Below are 22,325 nucleotides of genomic sequence, written 5' to 3' on the forward strand. Positions count from 1 at the left end.
AGTCAGTCTGGAATTGATTGATTTGCACCCTTCTACTTCTTTCAGGGAACTTAGACCCCTTTGATGGGTACATCTTTTGACTTTCCCCACTGATGTTTAAACTGGAAGCTTCGAGGTTCTCCACAATAAGTGCTTACTTAGTACAGTGCTCTGCAAAAACCCAACTCTCCAAAAAACATGTACCCATCTTCTGACCATAAGTCCATCTCAACTTAGGCGAGCCCACCACATTTTTAATGTTTTAAGTACAGTAATAAATTATAGAAAAAAAAAAAGCAAACCTAAATTGCTCCAGTTGATTGGCATCAGTACACAAATGGGCCTTCCAAACAGCACTCTAAGAAAGTACAGAGGGGTTGTCCTACCACATTTTCACTCCGACAGGAAGACAGGATATAAAGTAGCTTCAAATTTCCCCATTCACCATTAAAAGAATCAAACAGGTACCCACTGAAAGCAATGATCTTTAGAGAAGTCACTCAACATGGCATTTATCCTGCCAGATACCAAAGCTTCTGGGCTGGAAACAATATACATGAAGGTTGTTTGCTCCCAACCAAACCATCTTAATACAATTTATTCTATTTTCTATTCCATTTCAGAGTTAGATTTAATAAAGTAATGCAAATCGTTTAAAGAAAAAACCTTTAATTTTAAATTCTGATCTAGGCATAAAATTCACTTTTGTATCACGGTTAAATTCATTACAAACTATAAAAATGTTAATACTGGAGTTTCAACAGAAATCTAATAAGACCTCTTAAAAAATTATTTAAAGAAACAACAGCAAGTCATGTACTGCTATGAGGTTAATACATAAAGAAAAAACATTCACACATCTTACTGAATTTCTCAGTAAATAATTTTTGCCATAATACTTATCATAGAAGTTAAAACGGTTGTGTGTGGCTCCACAGCAATTACAATTTGCAACAAAAATACTAAAAGCCAAAACTCTGTTTCTAACAGGAACAACCTAGCTTTCAAACCAGTGAAGTGTGCACACCAACTGTGCACGGAGTAGGTGTATCACAACTTAGCTTAAAGTGGAAGATGGTAAAAACTAGATGCTTTTAACTTTGAATTGCATGAGGAAAATATCAGGTGGAAACAAAATTCAGAGCCATCGTTATTACTTTAAAAAATACTAGATTATTCTTACATTAAAAACATTAAATGAATCAAAGCCAGACAGTACTGAATTTTTACACAAACTTCTTTTGTATTTCAATGTTGTTTATTGAGGAGTGAATGAGACTACTGCCAGACATGCCAACGACACTTCACATTCAAGGGCTGGAAGCTAAAAAGCTTTCCAAACTGAGTCACTGCATAAGCCTTTTGGGGAAAAGAATCAAAAGTGACATAAAATAACATCTTCATGCTTGTTGTTTTTGTCTTCAGCTTTTTTTCAACTTTTGGATCTACTAGTTTGCTGGGTAGAAGGCTTCTTTCTACCCTACAAAGAGACTCACACTCCAATTAATAGAATTAACACTCGGTGTATAGCAACTTGTTTTAATACACATTTAACGCTGAGGAACTGATCTTAAAGCTGTTTTGTCTTAAATTTCCTTATATCTAGTGAGAAAAATTAATTTTATTTCCCTTTCACCTTCACATGGGTGGATTACACCAATAGAAAAATACTCTTCAGTGCTTACTGCAGGGCTCACGGGACTTCCTCGGTGGTGTGGGAGAAATCCACTTAAACACCGTCCTGAAACCCAGGGCTTCTCTTCCTGCTGTTGTGGCTTTGCAGAAGAATGGCCTACACACAACTCTACCGTTCTCTTTTGCTCAAAAACAAAACAAAGAAACCTAAACAAAAGGGTAAACGTTTATTTGGAGTTAGTTTTCTGGTGGTGATATTAAGGCCCTTCAGGCAGAGTTCAGGAGCTCCTGTATGGCGGCCTGCTGCTCGGGACTGAGCTGTGCTACGCATTCAGTCCACAGTCCTCCAGAAGTCTAGGGAAAGAACAGTGTCACACATTTAGATTCGGTGAAATGGTCACTGGGAAGTATTTTAATAATTGTCATTAGGTAGACTGTAATAATGCCAAAATACCTTCTTTCCAGTAAATTAGCTTGATGCGTATCACTGTAAAAAGCAATGATTCTTATCTATAAAGTTTATTTCATTTACAGTAAGTTTTCTCATTTCTGCATTGATAAAGCTACACTATCTTTAGATGACATGTTCAAATTATCTACATACATGAATTCAGGTAGGAGAAGTCATCAAAAAAACTCTGGTAGCTGACAGTTTATACTACTAAAATCTCACCTTTTTTTCTTAACAGATATGCAGAAAAACGCCTACATAATGAGTATGTGCTAGTCCCAGATTTAAGACAAAGGTTTTAGTTTTAATAAAGAATGAAAATATATGGGTGGGGCTTCCTAGGTGGCGTAGTGGTTGAGAATCCGCCTGCCAATGCAGGGGACACGGGTTCGATCCCTGTTCCAGAAGATCCCAGATGCCGCAGAGCAACTAAGCCTGTGCGCCACAACTATTGAGCCAGCGCTTTAGAGCCCGTGAGCTGCAACTACTGAAGCCCACGCGCCTACAGCCCGTGCTCCACAACAAGAGAAGCCATGGCAATAAGGAGCCTGTGCACCACAATGAAGAGTAGCCCCAACTCACTGCAACTAAAAAGAAAGCCTGCGCACAGCAAAAAAGACCCAACACAGCCAATAAAATAAGTAAATAAATAAATAAATAAGTAAACAAATTAAAAAAAGAAAAGATATGGGTGGATTATATTAAGTATTTTAGCTCTTCTTCCTCAATTTAACCAAACCAGCTTACCTGTACTTGGCGAACTACATTAGCCAGACGTTTGGCACAAGGATCTTCGTGTTTAATTGCCTCATGCATTTCTCCCTCTGCAATTATACTGAATATTTTGGGCAGATTGGTATTGTTTGGGCCAAGAACGATTGGGTGATTACTGAAAAAAGAAAGAGAAGAAAACCATTATAAATGAAACTTATAACAGGAAATCACTCAAGCACCCATACTTTCCTATACCCTTCCCCCAGCACTGAATTTTATTAGGTCTTAACACAATGATTACACACTCACTAAAAATCAACTGCCCTTTACATTCATTAGGAGGGAAACTAGCTAATTTTACTTATTAGCTTTTCAGTTTCCTCCTATGTAAATTATATGTATATATATAAACTCCAAAGATATTACTAAGAACAGTTTCTTAACACAAATCTTATCTAGATACTGCAAAATGGTTTCTAAAATAAACTTGAAGTTCAAAAAGATATACAGGCATTTCAAATGTAAGCAGGGAAATAAGCTCCAGTCAAGTTTAATGGAAAGAAACCTAAGAGTGAATCTAATTAGAATTCCAGTCTTCTTCATTAAGAAAATTCCCGAGTAGTCATTTCCAAGAGAGATGACTAAATAGCAGGATGGAGAGCTAGTCACTTCAGAGGCAGGAGCAGGTGAGGAGTCCCTGGGACGGCTGCTACGATCCTTAATGATGTCCTCAGTGTGAAGACTCCCAGCATTTGTGTGAACAAGAAGTTAAACAGGCAAAAAAGGAATATAGCCATTGGCCTGTTTCTACAAACTCTTGGGAGATGAGTGGCTGTAGCCCTTGCATTTATTTATGAACTAAAAGCAGCAATTAATAGTGACAGGGCCTATACTGAAAATTTAGGGGAACGTGAACTTAGAAAACCGGACCACCAATGAACATGCCTTTGATTCAATAGCTTCTATAATCTCCAGGCTGTTGCAATTCTTAGCTACACTCACAGGCACAAAACAAAACTAATAATGCCAGAGACCCAAGACCAGATCCTGACTGCCCATTTGGTATATTTCCCGTATAACTACTGATTTTTTTTTTTTAAGCTCTTTATTGGAATATAATTGCTGCACACTTTTGTACCAGCTTTTGAGGTACACCAAAGTGAATCAGCTGTATATATATATTCCCATATCCCCTCCCTCCCACCCTCCCTGTCCTGGCCCTCTAAGGCATCACCCATCATCAAGTTGATCTCCCTTTGTTATACAGCAACTTCCCACTAGCTATCTATTTTACAGTTGGTAGTGTATCTATGTTTATGCTACTCTCTCACTTCACCCCAGCTTCCCCTTCGCCCCCCGCCCTGCCAAACCTGTGTCCTCCAGTCCATTCTCTGCATCTGCAACCTAACTCTTGCTCTGTCACTGGGTTACTGGGTTCATCAGTACCTTTTTTTTTTTTTTTTTTAAAGATTCCGTATATATTTGTTAGCATACAGTATTTGTTTTTCTCTTTCTGGCTTACTTCACTCTGTATGACAGACTCTAGGTCTATCCACCTCACTATGTATAGCTCCATTTCATTCCTTTTTATGGCTGAGTAATATTCCATTGTATATATGTGCCACATCTTCTTTATCCATTCATCTGTTGATGGGCATTTATGTTGCTTCCATGTCCTGGCTATGGTAAATAGTGCTGCAATGAACATTATGGTACATGTTTCTTTTTGGATTTTGGTTTTCTCTGGGTATATGCCCAGGAGTGGGATTACTGGATCATATGGTAGTTCTATTTTTAGTTTTTTAAGGAACCTCCAAACTGTTTTCCATAGTGGCTGTACCAGCTTACATTCCCACCAACACCACTGATTTTTTTAATCCAAAAAACCCCACTAGTATTTCAGAGGGTCAAATAAGCGTGAGTACTAACAATGTTCTTTGCTCTCATTTGACTTATGAATGATATGTAAGTTATACTTCAGTAAAGCTAATGAATGGATGAATAAATAAATGAGTGGGGTGGAAGACAGAGCCTGCCACTTTTTCTATAATGCCTCATCTGTTGAACTGAATTCCATAAAGAATAACTCAAAATGAGATGTGATCATAAGGCACTCAACTGGATATGGCTTCTTAACTTGATTTATAAAGACAGCATTATTATAATCTATACATCCGAAAGCTGAGCACAGGAAGCATGGTGTTATGTGAAGGGGAAGGAAATAAGGCCTACCTGTCCCATTTCTTACCTTTCAATCAGGTCGCAAAGATAATTGAAAGTCTGAACGGCTTCTTCTTTATCCTCATGTAGTGGAAGCCAAGACAGCCAATGTGGGAGGACTTCTTCAACGTTCACACAATCAGGCTTGAATTTCATAATTTTCCCTACTGCTGAGATGCAGTTCTCTGTAGCATTGATATTTTCTTTGGTCTTAGAATCAGCAGATTGAATAACTCTTACCAGGAGTGGAAGTGCTTCTAAAATAAGCATTTGAAAAAAAGTCAGTTAAAGTCTCACATTTTCATGCAAATGATCATAAACATTTCTTACCTTTGGTCTAGTTATGAATTACAGTGAGGAAATGTTAAAGTGTAAGGAAGGTTTTGTTTTTGCGACTACAGAACCACAGACACAGGGAGAGGGAGATTGCCCTGGCGGGCTCAGAAGCACCTGCACGCCACGCATTTACAGGCCCAGCAGGTTAGCAGCCTCCAGACTTACACTCCCGGTCACCTCGGCGTACTGCAGCTTCTAAAAGCCGCCCAGCTATACTGCTGTGCTGAACTTACAGGGACCCCAGTATGTTTAAAAGTATACCCTCCAAGCCCCAAATGAACTGTAACCTGGGACTGGGGTCAGGAGGCTCTGGTTCCACTCAGATTTCATTTCCACTTCTATGAGAATGAGGATGGTAAGTTGCTAAGCGCTATAATAACGTGTTTGAAAACGGAAAAGAGAATGAAGCCATTTATAATGTCTGGGGCTGGCAGGGGGAGGAAAAGTGGGGATAACAGGGATGTCTGGGATGAAACGCACATGACGTAATAAACAGAAGCACCTGTACAAAAAGGACGGTAACTGTCTCCGCCGTACTGTGCCATGACTCCGAGGCCATACGCAGCTGCCTGCCTGACTTCCGGGCTGCTGTCGCATGTGTACTGCAGCATTGGCCTTATGAAATATTCTGCATACTTAAATGAGGCTGGACTACAGTGTTCTATGACATCATCAAAGATGCACAATCCCCACTGTCTGTCTGGCCACGGTCTATGTAGACACTACAAAAGAGATACTCTTTTAAGCTTTGCATACTGGAGTGCTGTGAAGATCGTAAAGAAGCAAATATCACTACAGCCTGTCATCTCACGTGGACACTCCTGATACAGATAATGAAAAACAACACAGTAACAATCAGTTCTCGTGAAATAACAACCCTCAAAGTACCACATAAATTTCATAAAGTGTAGGTCTAAAAGACTCGTGTGATTTGTTACAGAATTCCACAATCTGACATTACCAAGTATCATGAAGAACTGACAGCAGCAGCTATGTATATACGTTTACTTTACAAAAAAAGATAATGGCAATGCTATATTTAAAAAACGATAGTAAAAGCTGCAAAGATTTAACTTTACAGTACTGATTCAACAGGATGCCATATGTGCCTAAATCATTTTAAAAAACACATGGCACTACTAAATACCATAAAACAAAACTGAAAGCCAAAAAAAACCCCTAAATATCTGATGACTGCTTTTAAATTTATAATACATTTTAAAAATGGTATATATATATAATGCTATCATCCAGAATCTATGATCACTGGTGGTACATAATAAGGACCAAACCTGAATTTTCTAGGGTCCACTGCAAAATAAAACCCAAAACCTGTAACCATTTTTTTTCCATTTGTTAATTTAGCAGGGTATAGATAATCTGAAATAATAAAACATCAGCTGTATGTCTTTAGACTGTATTATAAACTAACTGAACTACGGAAAACCTAATTAGTAAACGTCAAGCATATACCAACTGAGAAATGATCCAGGGCAATGCAATAAACTTGGTAAGGTGAAGGGGTACAGCAGACTAGGATTCACTTTGACTTGAAAGTGTAAGTTTTCAAATGCTATAAGGAAAGATTTCCAGGTCAGTTATCTAAAATAATTGTCAAAAAGAGGTAACACTTACAATTAGGTTGACAATTAATGGAAGCAGCTGTTCAAACCACGGTAACACTTTTTCCTTGTAGCTGCTGAAGACCGAGTGTAAAATGTCTGACACTTTGGTCAGAATATAAACATCATTGTCATCCTGAAAAACAAACACAAGCACCCCCATGTGTACTCACACAGCATCCCCGCTATCAGTGACAGTAACATTTATCATTAAAACTCTAAGAAAAGTAGAAAATTAAATTTCTCATCACTTTCTTAAGAGTATAGTAAGAGTCCAGAGACTGAGGTTAGCCCAGTGATGTCTCCTGTCTGCCTATGGAAAGAAAGGAAGGAGTGTGGTAAGTATTGCACTTATTGCAAATACTTTTCTTGGAATATATTTAAAATACATGGTTGAAAAACTATCCCAAATGTCAAAGTTCTGAAACAAAAGTGATTTCACTTTACTATTTTTTTGTTTGCTTTCTGCAAGACTTTTTCTAGTTTTGGAGCAGGACGGTTGGGAGATGTGGGGTCAGTTACTTACATCCCTGGGAACAATGTGTGAGCAGCATGTGAGCACCCTGCAGAGGAGTGGGACGACCCGCATGTGCCAGTACTGGTCTACCAGATGGCCACAGGCCACACATGACAGACCCTAAACCCACAGCTGCAATGTGTGTAATGGCATCAAGTGGTTTGACGGTGAGAAAACCGAGTAGCAACATAAAGAATTATGTCAACCACTGCATGCATATCTGTGCAAGGAAGTCTGCACAATTCTGTGGTCCAGTGGAAAGGCAGCTGGTGTTAAAGAAAGATCTGGCCTTAAGCATGAGATTGTCAACAGTGTGGCTCTAGGCAGTCATTTAACATTCGAGTTTGAGTTCACTCACCTTTAAAATGGTGAAAGTACCATCAAATACAAATGATTGTTGTGAGAAGGTATAGAAGAAAATAAGAGGCAAACACCAAAGTGCTTTTATATGTGAGGTCATTGCAACAAAATGCACACAGCATCCAAAACCACAAACCAGCTAATTTCGAATTACTTATTCTCTAAATAAATATGTGAAATACATGTCAGATTCTTCTGCTAGAGATTAATAAGAAGCCCATCTCAGGAGAAGTCAGATGAATCAGAAACTTAAGCATTATCTTCCAGATGCAAGTGGTCATGTAAATTAAGTTCTAAACAGAATAATTTACCTCATCTTGTAGTGATTCTTCCACCTGTTCATCATAGTCTTCATCTTGTCTTTTAACTAAAACACACCCAAATAAATGTCTTTTTAAATGGTCGCCAAAATGGTCAAGGATTACATTCAGAAATAAAAGCATGGAAAACTTACCTTGCCGCAATTCTTGATTTTTAAAATGTTCTTCAAGTTTAGCTTTCAATATACCTCCCAACTCTTCAAAGTGTTCATTATTAAGGCATCCATCTCCCATGACTTCAATGCACTAAAACGAGGTTAAGGAAAGAAAGCAACTCATAACATTTAAAAATTAACAGAACTCAGTGCCCTGGAAGATTAATGATTAAATGAGTAAATCCACTTGGTTTGTTTCTGCTATCATGCCAGTATTTTAAAGAGAAGAATTTAAAAAATATTTTTCCTTTAAACATGTCCTGAGCATGTCTTAAGTGCTAGGAATTACGCTGGGTGCTGCGGATTCAAAGATGGAAAAGAACACCTTCTAAGGAGCTTAATTACCACATGCACAATTGGTACAAAGATGGCACTGGAAAAAGGCTACGCTTGCATTACAGGCGAAGGGGATGATGTGGGCAAAGGCATGGCAGAATGCGCTCTTTGGAAAAATAAAATTTGAACTTCAGGAGTGTAAACGGGGACAAATAAAGAGTTTTTAAACCAAACTGTGGAGCAAGCTATGGAGCTGTGAGCAACGGTGACGGTTAAGAACATGGGAAGGGGAGTGACTCAAACAGCCCTGGAAGAAACATGAATGAACTGTGAGGAAAAGAAGCAATGACTTCTGGAGTAGACCAAGGGTGGCTATTTCAATAGCAAAAAGAAAAGATGGGGCAAAAAACAAACGGGAATTTAGGGGAGAGAGAACAGGACAGAAACTAGACAGGACTTGGATGATGCCCCAAGTTCCTGTAGTTGGGTTACTAGGTAATGACGATGGAAACTAACGAAGACTGGAATACAAGAGCAGCTATTCTTAAAAAGAAAGAAAAGCAAAAAGACTGATAACACCGAAACATTAAACATTTTTGGAAGAAAAGGAAAATTATCTGTTACAGCATAAAAAAAAACCCCATTTATTCAGCAAGACTAATAAATGTACCCACAATCTTATACATAGTTTTGAAGAGAAAAATACTTACCTTTGCAAAAGAGTGCATTATTTCTGAGAGGACATCTGAATCTGGTTCTGTGCCAATGGCCTTGATTAGAGCATCACACATAAAATGCCACATCTGTGTGAGGTACTCAGGACCACGAACTCTTGCACATTCCAGGAGAAGAGGCATGGATTCTGCTGCTGCCACTCGAACACGTTTTATTGTTAAGGAAATGTACTCATTATCTTCAGATTACATTTAGTGCAATCACTATCCTTAAGACTGTGGCGGGCTAGGCAGATTCTGCTTATCTAAGACTGCACTCCAAGAGCTTCTGTTAAATATAACCTGTGTATAAAAACAGAAGTCTCCCTGTCCCCTAAGACAAATCTCCGGTCTTTTCTGTCACCTACAATAAAACAGGAATGAAGGCTCAAATGTAACCATTAAACATAAAAAGGACTGAGGAGGGACCTGGGACTCTCATAGCATGTCTCAGGATGTACCTATCCTCAAACTTGAGGTAATGCATGTTTCCAACAAACGCAACTGAAGCGATGACTTTACTAAGAAAAATGAGGATCTCTCCTGGAATCAGCCTCTTCAGTTTTAAGTGAAGAGGACTTGCCTCCCCCTACCTAATATCATTTCTAAAATAAGGTCTTGAGACTTCCTCGTAAAAATAATTGCTCTATCCTCAGGCTAAATTATGGGAAGGCTGCTGGGCAAAAGCCGTCTCCTGTAAAGGACGGGTGCAGGACACTGCATGAGGAACCACAACAAAGGGGCTCTGGAGCCGGACAGATCTGGGTTTGGCTCCATCGGCTGCCATTTTTTTTACCCACCTATGAAAGTGTGTGTGTGTGTGCGTGCGCGTGTGCGAAAACGCACAAAAACGTACCTATACATATTAATTACAACTACCATCACGTTGAGGAGGAAAATCTGCTTCATGCAGGTTTACCTAGAGACGTTTCTCCCCAGAGGTGCTATCCACATTTGAAATGAGCTATAGAAAGTTAAGTACTGTAGGCTGGTCTCTAATTTGTTAAAAAGGGTCTTGCTTTTTCTTAACATCACCAAAAGATATTTGGGGAAAGCAGCAATTATACCCAACTATAAACATTTGCTAATAAAATAACAATCCTTAAAACTCTTCAGCGCTCCAGAGAGAACTGTCAAACTAGAGGACAGCTGACATTTTCTTTTTCTTGCTCTTGGCACAAATGAAACAAAGGCACTTGCAAAGAACCAACTCTGTAACTTGAAACCACTGTCCATGCAAACAGAACACTGGTGATGTACACTTACTTCGGTTAGCACAGTCTAACACTTCAACAATAGAAATATTTTCTGTTCAAAAATCATAGGATATCATCATGGAAATAAAATTTCAGTAGAGGGACCATGAGTTTGACAACCTGTTCAGTGTACTCCACAAAGCCTTCTTTTAACTCCTTAGCATAGCAAACCTGAAACAAAGATTTGAAGAGAAATCAAGATCCATGTTGATTTTTATGTATTAATATTTATTAACAAACTGCAAAACCATAAGGACCACAGAATGTTATATCCTAACTAGACTAGAGCTAACTACATTTAAAGCTGTATATGCATGTAGGACTGTGAAATCAGTCTTCTAACTAAAGGGAATTGTAAAACAGGAAATGACTGCAGCATACACTGTCATTCAAAGGGTGGAGTACTTCACATTCTTATTTTGTGTGGTGGAGAATTTAGCAAAAGATACCACTTAATTAAGACAACCTAAAAAGCTATACATGTTAAAAAAAAAAACCCTGAAAACATAATCACAGCACATCACTTCTGTAAATCTGTAGCAAACAGGCTTATGTTATTTTGAATTAAAAAAAAATCATTTCAACAGTGAAACAGAAAAAACTGTTGTCTTAATTGTCTTATTCTCTTTCACTACATGAAAAGACTTGGTGATTTTGCTTAAAGATGTTACGTTTATATTTGTTTTCAAGTTGAGTGATACTACAAAAAATCCAAAAATGTTTATAAATTATAGGCAATTAAGTACTGATTAGTATAAATTCAAGAAATATATGTTTAAATGAATTAGAAAACACAATGCTTTACTAATACAAAATAAAATTTAAGCCATTAATTTTTATTTAGGCTTACTTAACTACTGGATTTGTAATATACCATAATCTTTTTTTTTTAAGTTTTTAAGTCCATTATTTTTATTTTATTAAATTTATTTATTTATTATTCATAATCTCTTTCTAAAAAATTTTATTTCTTTTTTATTGAAGTTTAATTGATTTACAATGTTGTTACCATAATCTCTTAATTCTATTTGTTAAAAAAAACCCCAAAACCAAAACAAACAAAAAAACCTCTGTCTACAACATATGCTCATAAACGTTTAAAAAAGGAAACGCAGAGAGAACACACACAGACCCCATACCACAAGAGATAATCACCATAAACATTTTGATTTTCCTACCATGTCTACTTTTTTTAATACAATGAAATCATACCAACTTTATTTTTAATACTATGAGCACACTTCTGTTCATTCAAAAACACTCCTTAGCATTTACTACACACTAAGAATGAAACAGGCAAAACGCCTTCCCCTCAGGTAGCTCTGTAATGGCTGTGTATACTCCAGGGCACAGTAGTCACTGATCACCTTCCTAACAATAGTTATTTGGGCTATTCATTTTGTTGTTGTTATTAAAAACAGCACTGGTAATGGAAGGTTTTATCCACATTTCTTTAGGATGGAAATCCGTACGTGGAAATGTTGGGTCAAAAGGTTTCTACATTTTATTTATTAAAGAATACATTCCTGGCTCTTCAAAATAACTTCTTCAGCATCCATGAAAAGGACTCCTATGAAATTTATGTATATATAATGTATATCTACAGTATATGTATTATATATACTATATACTGTAATTATATACAGTATATGTATTCATTATGCATGAATTCATTATGAGAAGTTACAAAACAAAGTTCAGTAATCATTATAATTACCAGCATCTGACAAGCGGTTGACTTTTCTTCCAGTCCTGCAGTTTTAATACCAAAACTTTGCTGATCTCCAAGGTTCACAAATTCCCAACCATCATCATCACTCATGTTCTCCATGTCTTGGGCTATTAACAAAGAAGCAAGCAAATTCACATTAAAAACATAACAAAGAGAAATTCCACAACTGCCACATCCTCATGAAGACACCTACTATCTAAAAGGGCTACTTCAGGTTTAATTGAAGCCGTCTTCATTAAAGGCCCCATAACCACTGGAAGGTACTGCTGAAATTCTTTTCCAAGGATTTTGCACATTCTGGCCCATGCTGAGATCATGTAAGAGATCTGGGGAGAAAAATTAAAAATTACATTAAAATTGATTTTTAAAAAAATGATTGTAAAAAATGGAAAAAGAAAGCCCCTTCTTCCCTGTTTCAAGGAAACACTGTTTCATTTTATATTCAAGACTCTTTAAGTAATGAGTGCATTTTCTAAGGTCACATACTTAAAATGTTCAGAAACAATGGAAAATCACTGTGAACTTCTACACTAGGATACAGACAATAGGTAAGGCAAAAAAGACTAGGACTCTGTCTTATTTTCCCCTACTTTCAAGAAGCAATATACTGTATAGTTTTCTCTAACAGCATCTGAATCATGTAACAAAACCCTACTTAAACATAACAACCGCTAGGCACTAATTTTCTTGAAGGCAGGAACTTACCTGACTTTGCCTACTGCCTAACATCCCAGTCATTAACTATTAAACATCCCTTTCTCCTAGCTGTTTAAGTTTTCTGCATAAGGGATTGTCCACATTTAAGAGACCTCTTCTCCTATTACTGTGTTTACAAAGACTTAATCACCTACAAATCACCTAGAGAGAATCTGGTTCTAATTCATCCCTATGGCCCAAAAAATGACTTTTCCTCTCCAGTATCTTTCTATATATTTATTTCACATGCCTATATGTGCAAACACATTCCCCACTCCTAATTTAAAAAACAAAACCAAAAAAACATTTTTAAGTGTTTGGAAAAAACATTTTAAGTATGGAAAACAACTATAGTGTGGCTGTGTAAAGTTAAAATTTAATTCAACAATTATTTACTGAATGCCCATTGTACAGTAGGCACTGTGAATGTCATTAAGACTATGACAGACATTTACGATGTTACTGCAAGAGAGTCCTAAGTACCCACCACTGAGACTTGTATTGGCCATGAAATATGGGCAGGAGTTAGCCAGGTTGAGTGAGGAGGGTTCTTTCTAAGCTAAATGAATGTCTGTTCACAGGCGAAGAAAAGAGCACACCATATTCTAAAATTGTTGGGTTTCTGGATTTCTTCGGCTTCTGACGGGAGGGAATTCATGTGGCATTTAAAGGGCCAGAAGACATCCACATGGAGACGTCTAGTAAGGGGCTGGATAAATGAACCCTGAAGTCACAACCATATGGAACTGAAGCTGCTCAAGAGGAGTGAGGAGATAAGAGAGCTTGGGACGACGGAACCCCAATAGCACCAAAAACTTTAGTCAGAAGGGGAGCAGCCTGTAATGGACAGAGGGAAAAAAACGCATGTGAAGTAGAAGGAAAACCAGTGAAGAAAGTCTCTGAAACCAGGGGTTGATATTGTCTTGAGAAACATATTACTCAATTTCTTTTTTTAGTACATTTAACCCTGTGCTATCAACCAAAAGGGTGAAGGCGAATGTGAGGGCTGCTTTACCTGAGGGTCATCATCTTCCATGTCACTGAAGTCTGTCTGCGTCTTCAGTAACAGCTGCATCACATCTGATGCATCTTGCATGAACTGGAAGTAAATATTTGGGGAAAAAGGCACTAATATTACTCATGTGAACCATATCAGAGAGGTGCTATTCTACCCAATTTTGTTTCTTGTGTAATAATAAAGCTTTCCCCCCAAATCTATTACATTTCTTGCATGGGTTATAACCCCTGAGATAAGAAGTATTATACTGAAAACTTTTCATCTATATTGCAATGGACTTAGTGCTCTTTCTAGAAAAATATGTTTTCCAGTGAAGGTGAAAATGAATTGTAGTATAAAGACAGTTCCAGCGGCGTCAAGTCTTGGTCCATGGCTTATGTGTTTCGAGCAGTAAAAAGATAATCCAACTCCCGGAAGACAATTTGGGGCTGCTCTATAGAACTTGATGATTTTCGTCCGACTCTGCATAGGTCGCGCAATCTCCATTGTATAAACTGTTTCACAGGTAGTCTGAGAGCCAAAATGCAGTGTGGAACATAAAAATGTTTTATTGGTTAGGTTCTCAGTGTCTCCCAGAAAAAAAAATAATGCTGGTTTTAGAGGAGACCAGACAGAAAGGTTCTATGCTGAAAGCTCTGAGAATCAGAACGTGAGGGGTTGATGACAGAGGAACTTCTTTTGCGTTAGCTTTGACAGCTCCGAGATGTTGGCCAGGAAGAAAAACACACTGGCCAATGGTCCTTGCTAATTACTCTCTGAAGAACTATATGTGTATAAATTTCTCTTGGGACACTTTTTAGATTAACAAGAAAGCAACTAGAATGTTCCCAAGCACATTAAATGGGTGAAATTAAATATATGGGTCTTGAATTCCACAAGCCTCCATAGAGATAGACTGTACACATAAGAGACGGTTTCAAGAGCGTAACTGAGTTAAGAAAAAATCTTAATATCAGTGATGAAAAAAAGGCAGGCAACAATTTACTTATATATAAAATTGAAGCAATATAAGAATAAGGTAATGGAAAAAAAAAACAAGCATCCAAAAAACCATTTATCAGAAGGAAAAAAACCTCTGGTACCCTCAATGCTTCCATAGTCAAATTACATACAATAAATTCAACATACTACATACACATCACTTACTTTTTCCTTCCCAACAGCCAGACCAATGAGGCTGATGCATTCAATAGTTTTTCCTCTGAGAAGTCTGAGTTCCTTTTGAACTGCATTCTCAACAATGTGCTTCAGTGATGGCATAAATAAGTCATAGTAGGGGACAAATTTTTCTTCTGCAGTATCTGCAACTGATGCGATAGACGTCACAACTTGTTCCAAAACCAACTTGGTGCCTTTCTGAATCAACTAGAAGGAAGACACACAACATCAATCACACAAATGAGAAATTGCAAGAAACATGCCCTGCATGTTCCTGAGGACTTTTCTGAAATTGCAAGCTGAGCCCACCCTCTGCAGCCAGAGTGGAGACTGTAGGTCTCGGAGCAAGCGTGCGAAGCCCCGCTGAGTTACTTATGTGTGATGTTCTCTCCTGTCAATACATTACTCCTGAGCTACTCCAGATGTTCCTCACGCCCTCATCAACCACAGCCACTCTCGGCAAAGCTCTTTCTCCTTGTACTGTGAGTCCCAACACACCTTTAAAAGGTCAACTTACTTCCCTCTTTTGCATCTCAGCATCTGTTCTACATTTAACATCATGACTGGCCTCTCATCTCACTGGAATGTCCTTCTTCCTTAGCTACTCTCTCTTCGCATAGCTCTTGCTCACATACTTTACCCTCCTCCCCCCATCCCATCTTAGCAGCTCCTTCCTTCAGTCTGTATCTGACATACTGGTCCCATGGGGGAGGGAAGAATTAGAGCCACTCTTCACACTTCAGCCCTTTACCCAAATCTACTAGTAATGTCACATCTGATCCAGCAATTCCTGATTTAACTAACCTAACCAATATGCCTGCAACTTGTCTACCTCTGTCTGTCTTCAGATACACTCATGCTCCTACTTTACATTCTTAGTTTGCGGTTATTGGACAACGAGCACCCATCCTTTGCTTCAAACCCCCTTCTTTGCTTCTGAGACAGTTATTTCCTCTCTTCCTCCCTGTTCTCCCTTAGACCAGTGCTAGGCAAAGTGTGGTTTACTAACTATTACCATTTCATCATGAACTGAAGTACAGAAACGGAGCGTTAAAAACTTTTATAGCAATTTGACAATAACTTTGTGTCTGCTGAATAGTTAAAAGGCTTTTATTTTGCATGTCTTTTTTATTCATTTCACTTTAGAGTAGAATTTTAGTTTCATTGTATTTGACAACAAACTGGGCTTCAATCTTCGCCCCCTTACCTGCATCTTTTCTCTCTCACACTGATACACTGACATCATTCACTTTTTTTTACGTTGCCTCTTACTTAAGCTGTAACTATAAACTGTCTTCTATTTGGATGGTCAGGCCTTATTTTAAGAATTCAACATATCTAAAACCAAAAGGATATTCTTTTTTATATTTTCTCTCACCCAGGTTAGGAGAGTGATCAACACTTTTTGCTTCCCTCTCTTTCATTTTTTTTAAATTCAAACTGGCAGACAGAAACTGCTAATGCTTCCTGAGAATCACCTTTCAGAATCACTTGCCCCTACAGTTCCCACTATTATCATCCAAGCTCCCTGAACAATAATTGTACGGCCCTGCCTTAACTCTTCCCCATTTTTGTTTATGCCTCATGTTGCTACTGTGCTGATTTCCTATAATCACGTTTTCATGACTTCTTGCAGCAGTTAAGAACGTAAAATGGTTCTTCCAAATCTACATACATCAGAGTTCAAAAATAACTCTGCCTTCTTTTCCAGGCAATTCACATGTTGCTTTTACCTAACCTTTAGTCCATATCTTTCCCAAGTCTAATATTCCCATTCTCTGGTCAAGCCTGAATTACACTACTTAGAACAGCCTGGAATGTCTTCCTTCTAACTTTCTATTCTTTACGGCCATGCTGAAAAGTCCCTCTTTTTCCAGGCCTTTCCTATCAAATTAACCTAAATTAATCTCTATGAATAGGGAGCTTCAAGATCTTGAAACTTACCTCTTGAAGTTTAAGGACCATGATGGAATGCAGATGTTTCACCAAATTATCTAAATATGGAATAAGCAGTGACTTGGGACAGTCCTCAGTGAAGTTGATGAGAGCGGCAGCAGCGTGGGCCTGCACGCGCTGATTGCCCTGGTCTTCCATGGTCTGCAGCAGAGCTGCTATCACCTGGGAAATGAAGTCACACACACATTTTCAAATGCCACTCCTCTTCTAAGAGTTTGATTTGAGTGTTGTTTGCAGACTCATTACTTACCTTCTCGTGGAATTTCTTTTGGAAACCAGGTGCAAAATCTGTGGCCATCTGTCCCACGGCATTACAGGCTGCATATCTCACTCTGGGATGCTGGAATAGGCACCTTTGTATTAGTAAAGGCAATAGGGTCCCATGTGAAACTGGCAATAATTACGTATCAAATATTTACTGGTACTTACAGGATCCTGAAGAAAAAGCAAAACAAAATTGACTATCTCATTTAGAATTCCTTCCATTTGCTGGTGGCATCCTTCCCCAATGGCGGATAAGGCCATTAATCCTGCGTGCCGATACTTCCAGTCAGCTGCAGAACAGAATTGCACAGGAAGGAACAGCAATTAGATACTACAAACATGTCACTCTGGCAGTCAGAAGTATAAGGAATTTCTCCTTATTTGGAAAAGCGTAACAAAATACTTTTACACGTTTATTACCTAGAAAAATAGACAAAGTGCCTGACTGGATTTCTTCACTGTCACAGTGTACGTCACACAAGCATTTCTACTCCGAAATTTAAAAGGCAGTATCGTGGGTGGAGGGAGGGATAAACTGGGAGGTTGGGATGCACACTACTATATGTAAAACAGATAACTAATAAGAACCTACTGTATAGCACAGGGAACTCTACTCAACACTCCGTAATGACCAATATGGGTAAAGAATCTAAGAAAAAGTGGATATATATGTATAACAGATTCACTTTGCTGTACACCTGAAACTAATGCAACATTGTAAATCAACTATATTCCAATTAAAAAAACAAAACAAAATTTTTACCATCTTATAAAGGGGAGCAAATGTTCAGATCAAAAAAAGAAACAAAAAAAAATCCCCCAAAACAAAAGCACCCTGGGATCCTCACTGTAAAGAGAGCCTGAGAATAATGAGAACTGCTAGTGTAAGGGTTAACGAAGTTGTAGAAAAATCCTAAATTAGATATCAGACTTAATTTTTCCCTTTGGGGAGCACAAAACCCATGAAAAAGATAAAGTCTGTTGCAACTAATTCCTCTGAAAAACGGCTAATTTTTTTTCTGCTAAACATTCAAAGTTTACTATTATTATTTATGATAACATTGATATATATATTCTTTAAATGTATTTCAATTACTTAATACACCATTAAGCCAAATTTCTCAACTGAGGAATAATAATCCTAAGAAACCAATATCTGACACTAATCTTTGCATACTGGACACATTATTTTAAAGAGGAGTAACTAAACTTATTGTGGTGATCATTTTGCAAAGTACACAAATATTGAATCATTATGCTATACATCTGAAACCAATATAACATTATGTTAACTGTAACTCAGTTAAAATACACAAAAATAAACAAATAGTAAAGAAAAAAATTCCTTTAATGCATAAATATTGAAATATAAAGATGTCTATATTTGGTTCGGAGATTTTAAAAACTTGTCTCATATATTCTCAATGTGCAGAGTTCCTGGAAGTATGTTCAGCAAATATAATGGGATGGTATTGGAATATAAAAATGGTTTTCTTCCTTTGAATTTTAAGATAAAAAAAATGCTGTTTACTATTTAAAGAAAAACAATAAAACTATTTTAAAATAAAGTGGGGTAAAAAAGAGAAAAACAGTAAAAAAAAAAAAAAGTGGGGTATACAGTAAGTTACTGCAAAATACGTATCATTTGTTATTTTTAAAGCCCTTTTCACATGAAGTATTAAATACACCTTTGGATCCTAACTCCAACCCTGGGTGTAGGGTAAGCATCACTTTCCTGTTTTTTGGTTTTTGTTTTTTTTAAAAACAGACAAGGAAACAAAGGTCCAGACTTGCTCAAAGTCACACATTTAACAATAACAAATCTTTATTAAGAGTTCATTACCATGCATGTGAAGCCTTCTGCAGCCAGCCAGTAAGTTGTAGCAGGAACTTATAGTCAAATTCTTTAACTACAGGGCTTCTCTGGTGGCACAGTGGTTAAGAATCCACCTGCCAATGCAGGGGACACGGGTTTGAGCCCTGGTCCGGGAAGATCCCACATGCCTTAGAGCAACTAAGCCCGTGCACCCAATTACTGAGCCTGCACACTAGGGCCCGTGCTCCGCAACAAGAAAAGCCACCATAATGAGAAGCCCACACACTGCAATGAAGAGTAGGCCCTGCTCTCCGCAACTAGAGCAAGCCCACTCACAGCAACAAAGACCCAATGCAGCCAATAAATAAAAAAAAATAAATTAAAAAAAATTCTTTAACTACAAATCACAAGCAGTTTCACAACATACTAGAAGAGTGGCATTAAACAGTGGTGAAACACTGAGAGCTGGGTGACCGTGTGCAAGCTTTCACATCTCTGGGCTTTACTTTCTTCATCTTAAAAACGGAAAAGCTAGATTCTGTCTAGTAACTCTTATAGGTTGAGCAGCCTGTAATGCTAAGACTATCTGTTTGGAGAAAAAACCCTCAAAACTTAGGGGGTAAAAAAGGGGGAAATTATTTTTCAAGACCCAGATGTAAAATCACATCATTAAAAAGGGATAATGGTTTTGGACCATGCCTTCTTAGGATAAATAAGAATCTTACAGGATAAAGGAGGACCAGGACCATGGTAAAAAACATAAGGACTGGAGTTCTCAAAAGTTCACTTTCATGTGAAGGTGGTATTCTGTGATTCCGTTTCACTACTTGAAAATCCCAAATCAATGGTTTGACCCTCAAGTCTGTCTCCTGTAATGTATGCCACAGATACACATATTCATGTAAGCCAGGATTTCTGTAGACGAGTGTATGCAGTAGCATCATATGTTATCAACAAAACTATTAAGGTTTAATGGGGAACTGTGGAATGCTATGTGGCTGTTAAACAAAAGGGAAGCTCTCACTGTGGTGATATGATGCACTATGAAGCAGAAGCTTAAGGGAAGCGTGGGGTCTGTATGCAACATTCACATTAAACACAACTGCTTACGCATGTAAATGAGGTCAGAGATTCAAGTCTCAGAGAACTGTTAACGGTGGCCACCTCTGAATTTAAGTTAAGGGACTTTCAGTTTATACATTTCTGTATTTGAAGTTTTAAAAAACGTCAAGCACATTAACTTTGTAATAAAAAGACAAAAACAACACTTTTTGGTCTTAATACAAATTACAGGTACAAGCCTAACATGACCAAATATTTGTCAGGAATATAAAAGCAGAAATACAGAAGTAGCTTCTCTTCTACAAGTATTTTTTTAAAAACAAAAGATATTAGATGAAGGAAGACTATATGAATCAAATATGCAAGTATTCCACAATCAATCAAATAATGGTGTCTTATTTAAACTCAAATTTAGATATTTCTGGCTAGGGAGTAAATCTGTTAATTTTCCTTAGAATTAAAAATTTTTTCCTATGCATTGAAGCCAACTCTGAGGAAAGAGAATTGAATAATATTTGCAGTACTGAGGAAAAAATATTCTTCACTGTAAGACTGAGTGGTTCTGAAGATGACTAAATACTATTTCATCAATGTGAGAATTAGGTTAAACACAGAATATAAAAAGGCAAAGACTGACTTTTAGATACAGTCCTAAGCATTTGTTAGAGTTTAAGATTTGGAAAGCCACACTGCACTATTCTAGCATTTGAAAGACGTAACAGCTTACGATTCTGAAGCATCTGCATAATGTGTTCCTTGATCATCGGCAGGACGAGTTTTCCACCAAGTCCACAAGCCATTCGGTCTAAAGCACTCTCACCAGCAACTGCATTGCTACACACATAGAAAACGATGTCATCGATATATGCAAAGTACACAAGAATAGGACACTACATGGACATATTTCTAAACACGTTATTAAAAAAGACTGAAGAAGAATAATTCAAGTCGTTTTTCTAGTATACGTAGTGAAGTTGTGGGTTAAAAACCCTAGAGTTTAAAAAAGAGGATAAAACATTTATCATGCCTCATCGTGGTTTAAAAGTCTTATGTCTGAATCTGATCTTCCAAGCCTTTTCCTACTCTCCCCCAACCATGCCACTCACTAGCTAAAACTAAGCTTCTGACACTCTAAGACTCTGAGGGATAAGCAGTGTTTAGGAAAGCCTTGTGTATCTTGTTTCCTGGAAATATATTTTTCAAACTTATCAGTGGGCAGAATAAAGAAAACTGAAAGGGATGCTGAGCATATATGATTTTTCCCTCACTGTCAGCTTACTCATCTTTAAGGGCTACAATTTGTATTGCAAAAAAAATTATGCATAGGTGAAAGTCAATTCTAGTTTTTTCACTGAAAACAGAAGAAAATTGGGCATAAAAGTCTTCGCACATTTATTGTTCTAGAACTGCAAAGTTAGAAGTGACTTTGTCATGTGCATAATCTTTAACTGTTCTGTGAAGGCAAGACCGGAAAGATGAAACTGACCTTTAGAACAGGTTCTTAGACTTGTACTGATCTTGAAAATGTATTTATGCCCTATTTACTCACAGATAAAATCTTATTTATCTAGTCCAGAAAAAAATAGCTTCATATACCATATAAATTTAAGTGCCTTTTACAGGGCAAATTAAAAGCCAGGTAGCAGCACATAATAGTAACTGAACCAGGGTAAGGAAACCTGATCGGAACCCAGTCTTCTCTTCAGCCCTATTAGGTGATTTCTAGCCAAGGATTATTTTCATATACTTCTAAAGAGTATTTAGGCCCAAAGTCAGTCATTTTTAATAACAGGACTAAGCTTCAAAAATACACCACATATTCTGTAAATCAAATGTCTAATTCTATCTATTACCTGTTTCAGTAGCTTACACCAACTACCAGTCTTTCAGGGAAATAATTTCAGTTCTTTTTAAGAAAAGGAGGTGAAGCAGTGTGATGCACCAGGGAGAGTTAAGAGAATTGGTATTAAGCCCAGTCTACTACCTGGCTATACAACCCTGGACAAATCAATCAATCCCTCCTCTCCATTTCTACATCTATAATATGATACTATACCTCTAGGACCACT

At 37.5% G+C, this 22,325-nt stretch overlaps 1 protein-coding gene across 3 annotated transcripts in view; it reads right to left on the bottom strand.

The window, feature by feature from the left end:
* Window positions 1–1,198: 1,198 nt before the first annotated feature.
* IPO5 (importin 5) overlaps window positions 1,199–22,325 on the bottom strand; it is a 38,622-nt gene continuing 17,495 nt past the window's right edge. For all 3 annotated transcript variants that reach the window (XM_057707451.1, XM_057707452.1, XM_057707454.1), the window contains exons 10-26: window positions 20,984–21,090; window positions 17,544–17,668; window positions 17,365–17,454; window positions 17,103–17,276; window positions 15,147–15,365; window positions 13,998–14,081; window positions 12,480–12,612; window positions 12,272–12,393; window positions 10,629–10,725; window positions 9,296–9,468; window positions 8,289–8,400; window positions 8,146–8,201; window positions 6,971–7,093; window positions 5,838–6,057; window positions 5,028–5,256; window positions 2,813–2,954; window positions 1,199–1,968 (exon numbers count right to left, since the gene is read on the bottom strand). In XM_057707451.1, coding sequence (XP_057563434.1) covers window positions 1,882–1,968; window positions 2,813–2,954; window positions 5,028–5,256; window positions 5,838–6,057; window positions 6,971–7,093; window positions 8,146–8,201; window positions 8,289–8,400; window positions 9,296–9,468; window positions 10,629–10,725; window positions 12,272–12,393; window positions 12,480–12,612; window positions 13,998–14,081; window positions 15,147–15,365; window positions 17,103–17,276; window positions 17,365–17,454; window positions 17,544–17,668; window positions 20,984–21,090 — 2,293 coding nt within the window. In that variant the 3' untranslated portion in view covers window positions 1,199–1,881. The remainder of the gene's footprint in view (window positions 1,969–2,812; window positions 2,955–5,027; window positions 5,257–5,837; window positions 6,058–6,970; window positions 7,094–8,145; window positions 8,202–8,288; window positions 8,401–9,295; window positions 9,469–10,628; window positions 10,726–12,271; window positions 12,394–12,479; window positions 12,613–13,997; window positions 14,082–15,146; window positions 15,366–17,102; window positions 17,277–17,364; window positions 17,455–17,543; window positions 17,669–20,983; window positions 21,091–22,325) is intronic.

The sequence above is a fragment of the Hippopotamus amphibius genome, chromosome 14 (assembly GCF_030028045.1).
Source record: "Hippopotamus amphibius kiboko isolate mHipAmp2 chromosome 14, mHipAmp2.hap2, whole genome shotgun sequence".
In the NCBI taxonomy this organism is placed as follows: domain Eukaryota; kingdom Metazoa; phylum Chordata; class Mammalia; order Artiodactyla; family Hippopotamidae; genus Hippopotamus; species Hippopotamus amphibius.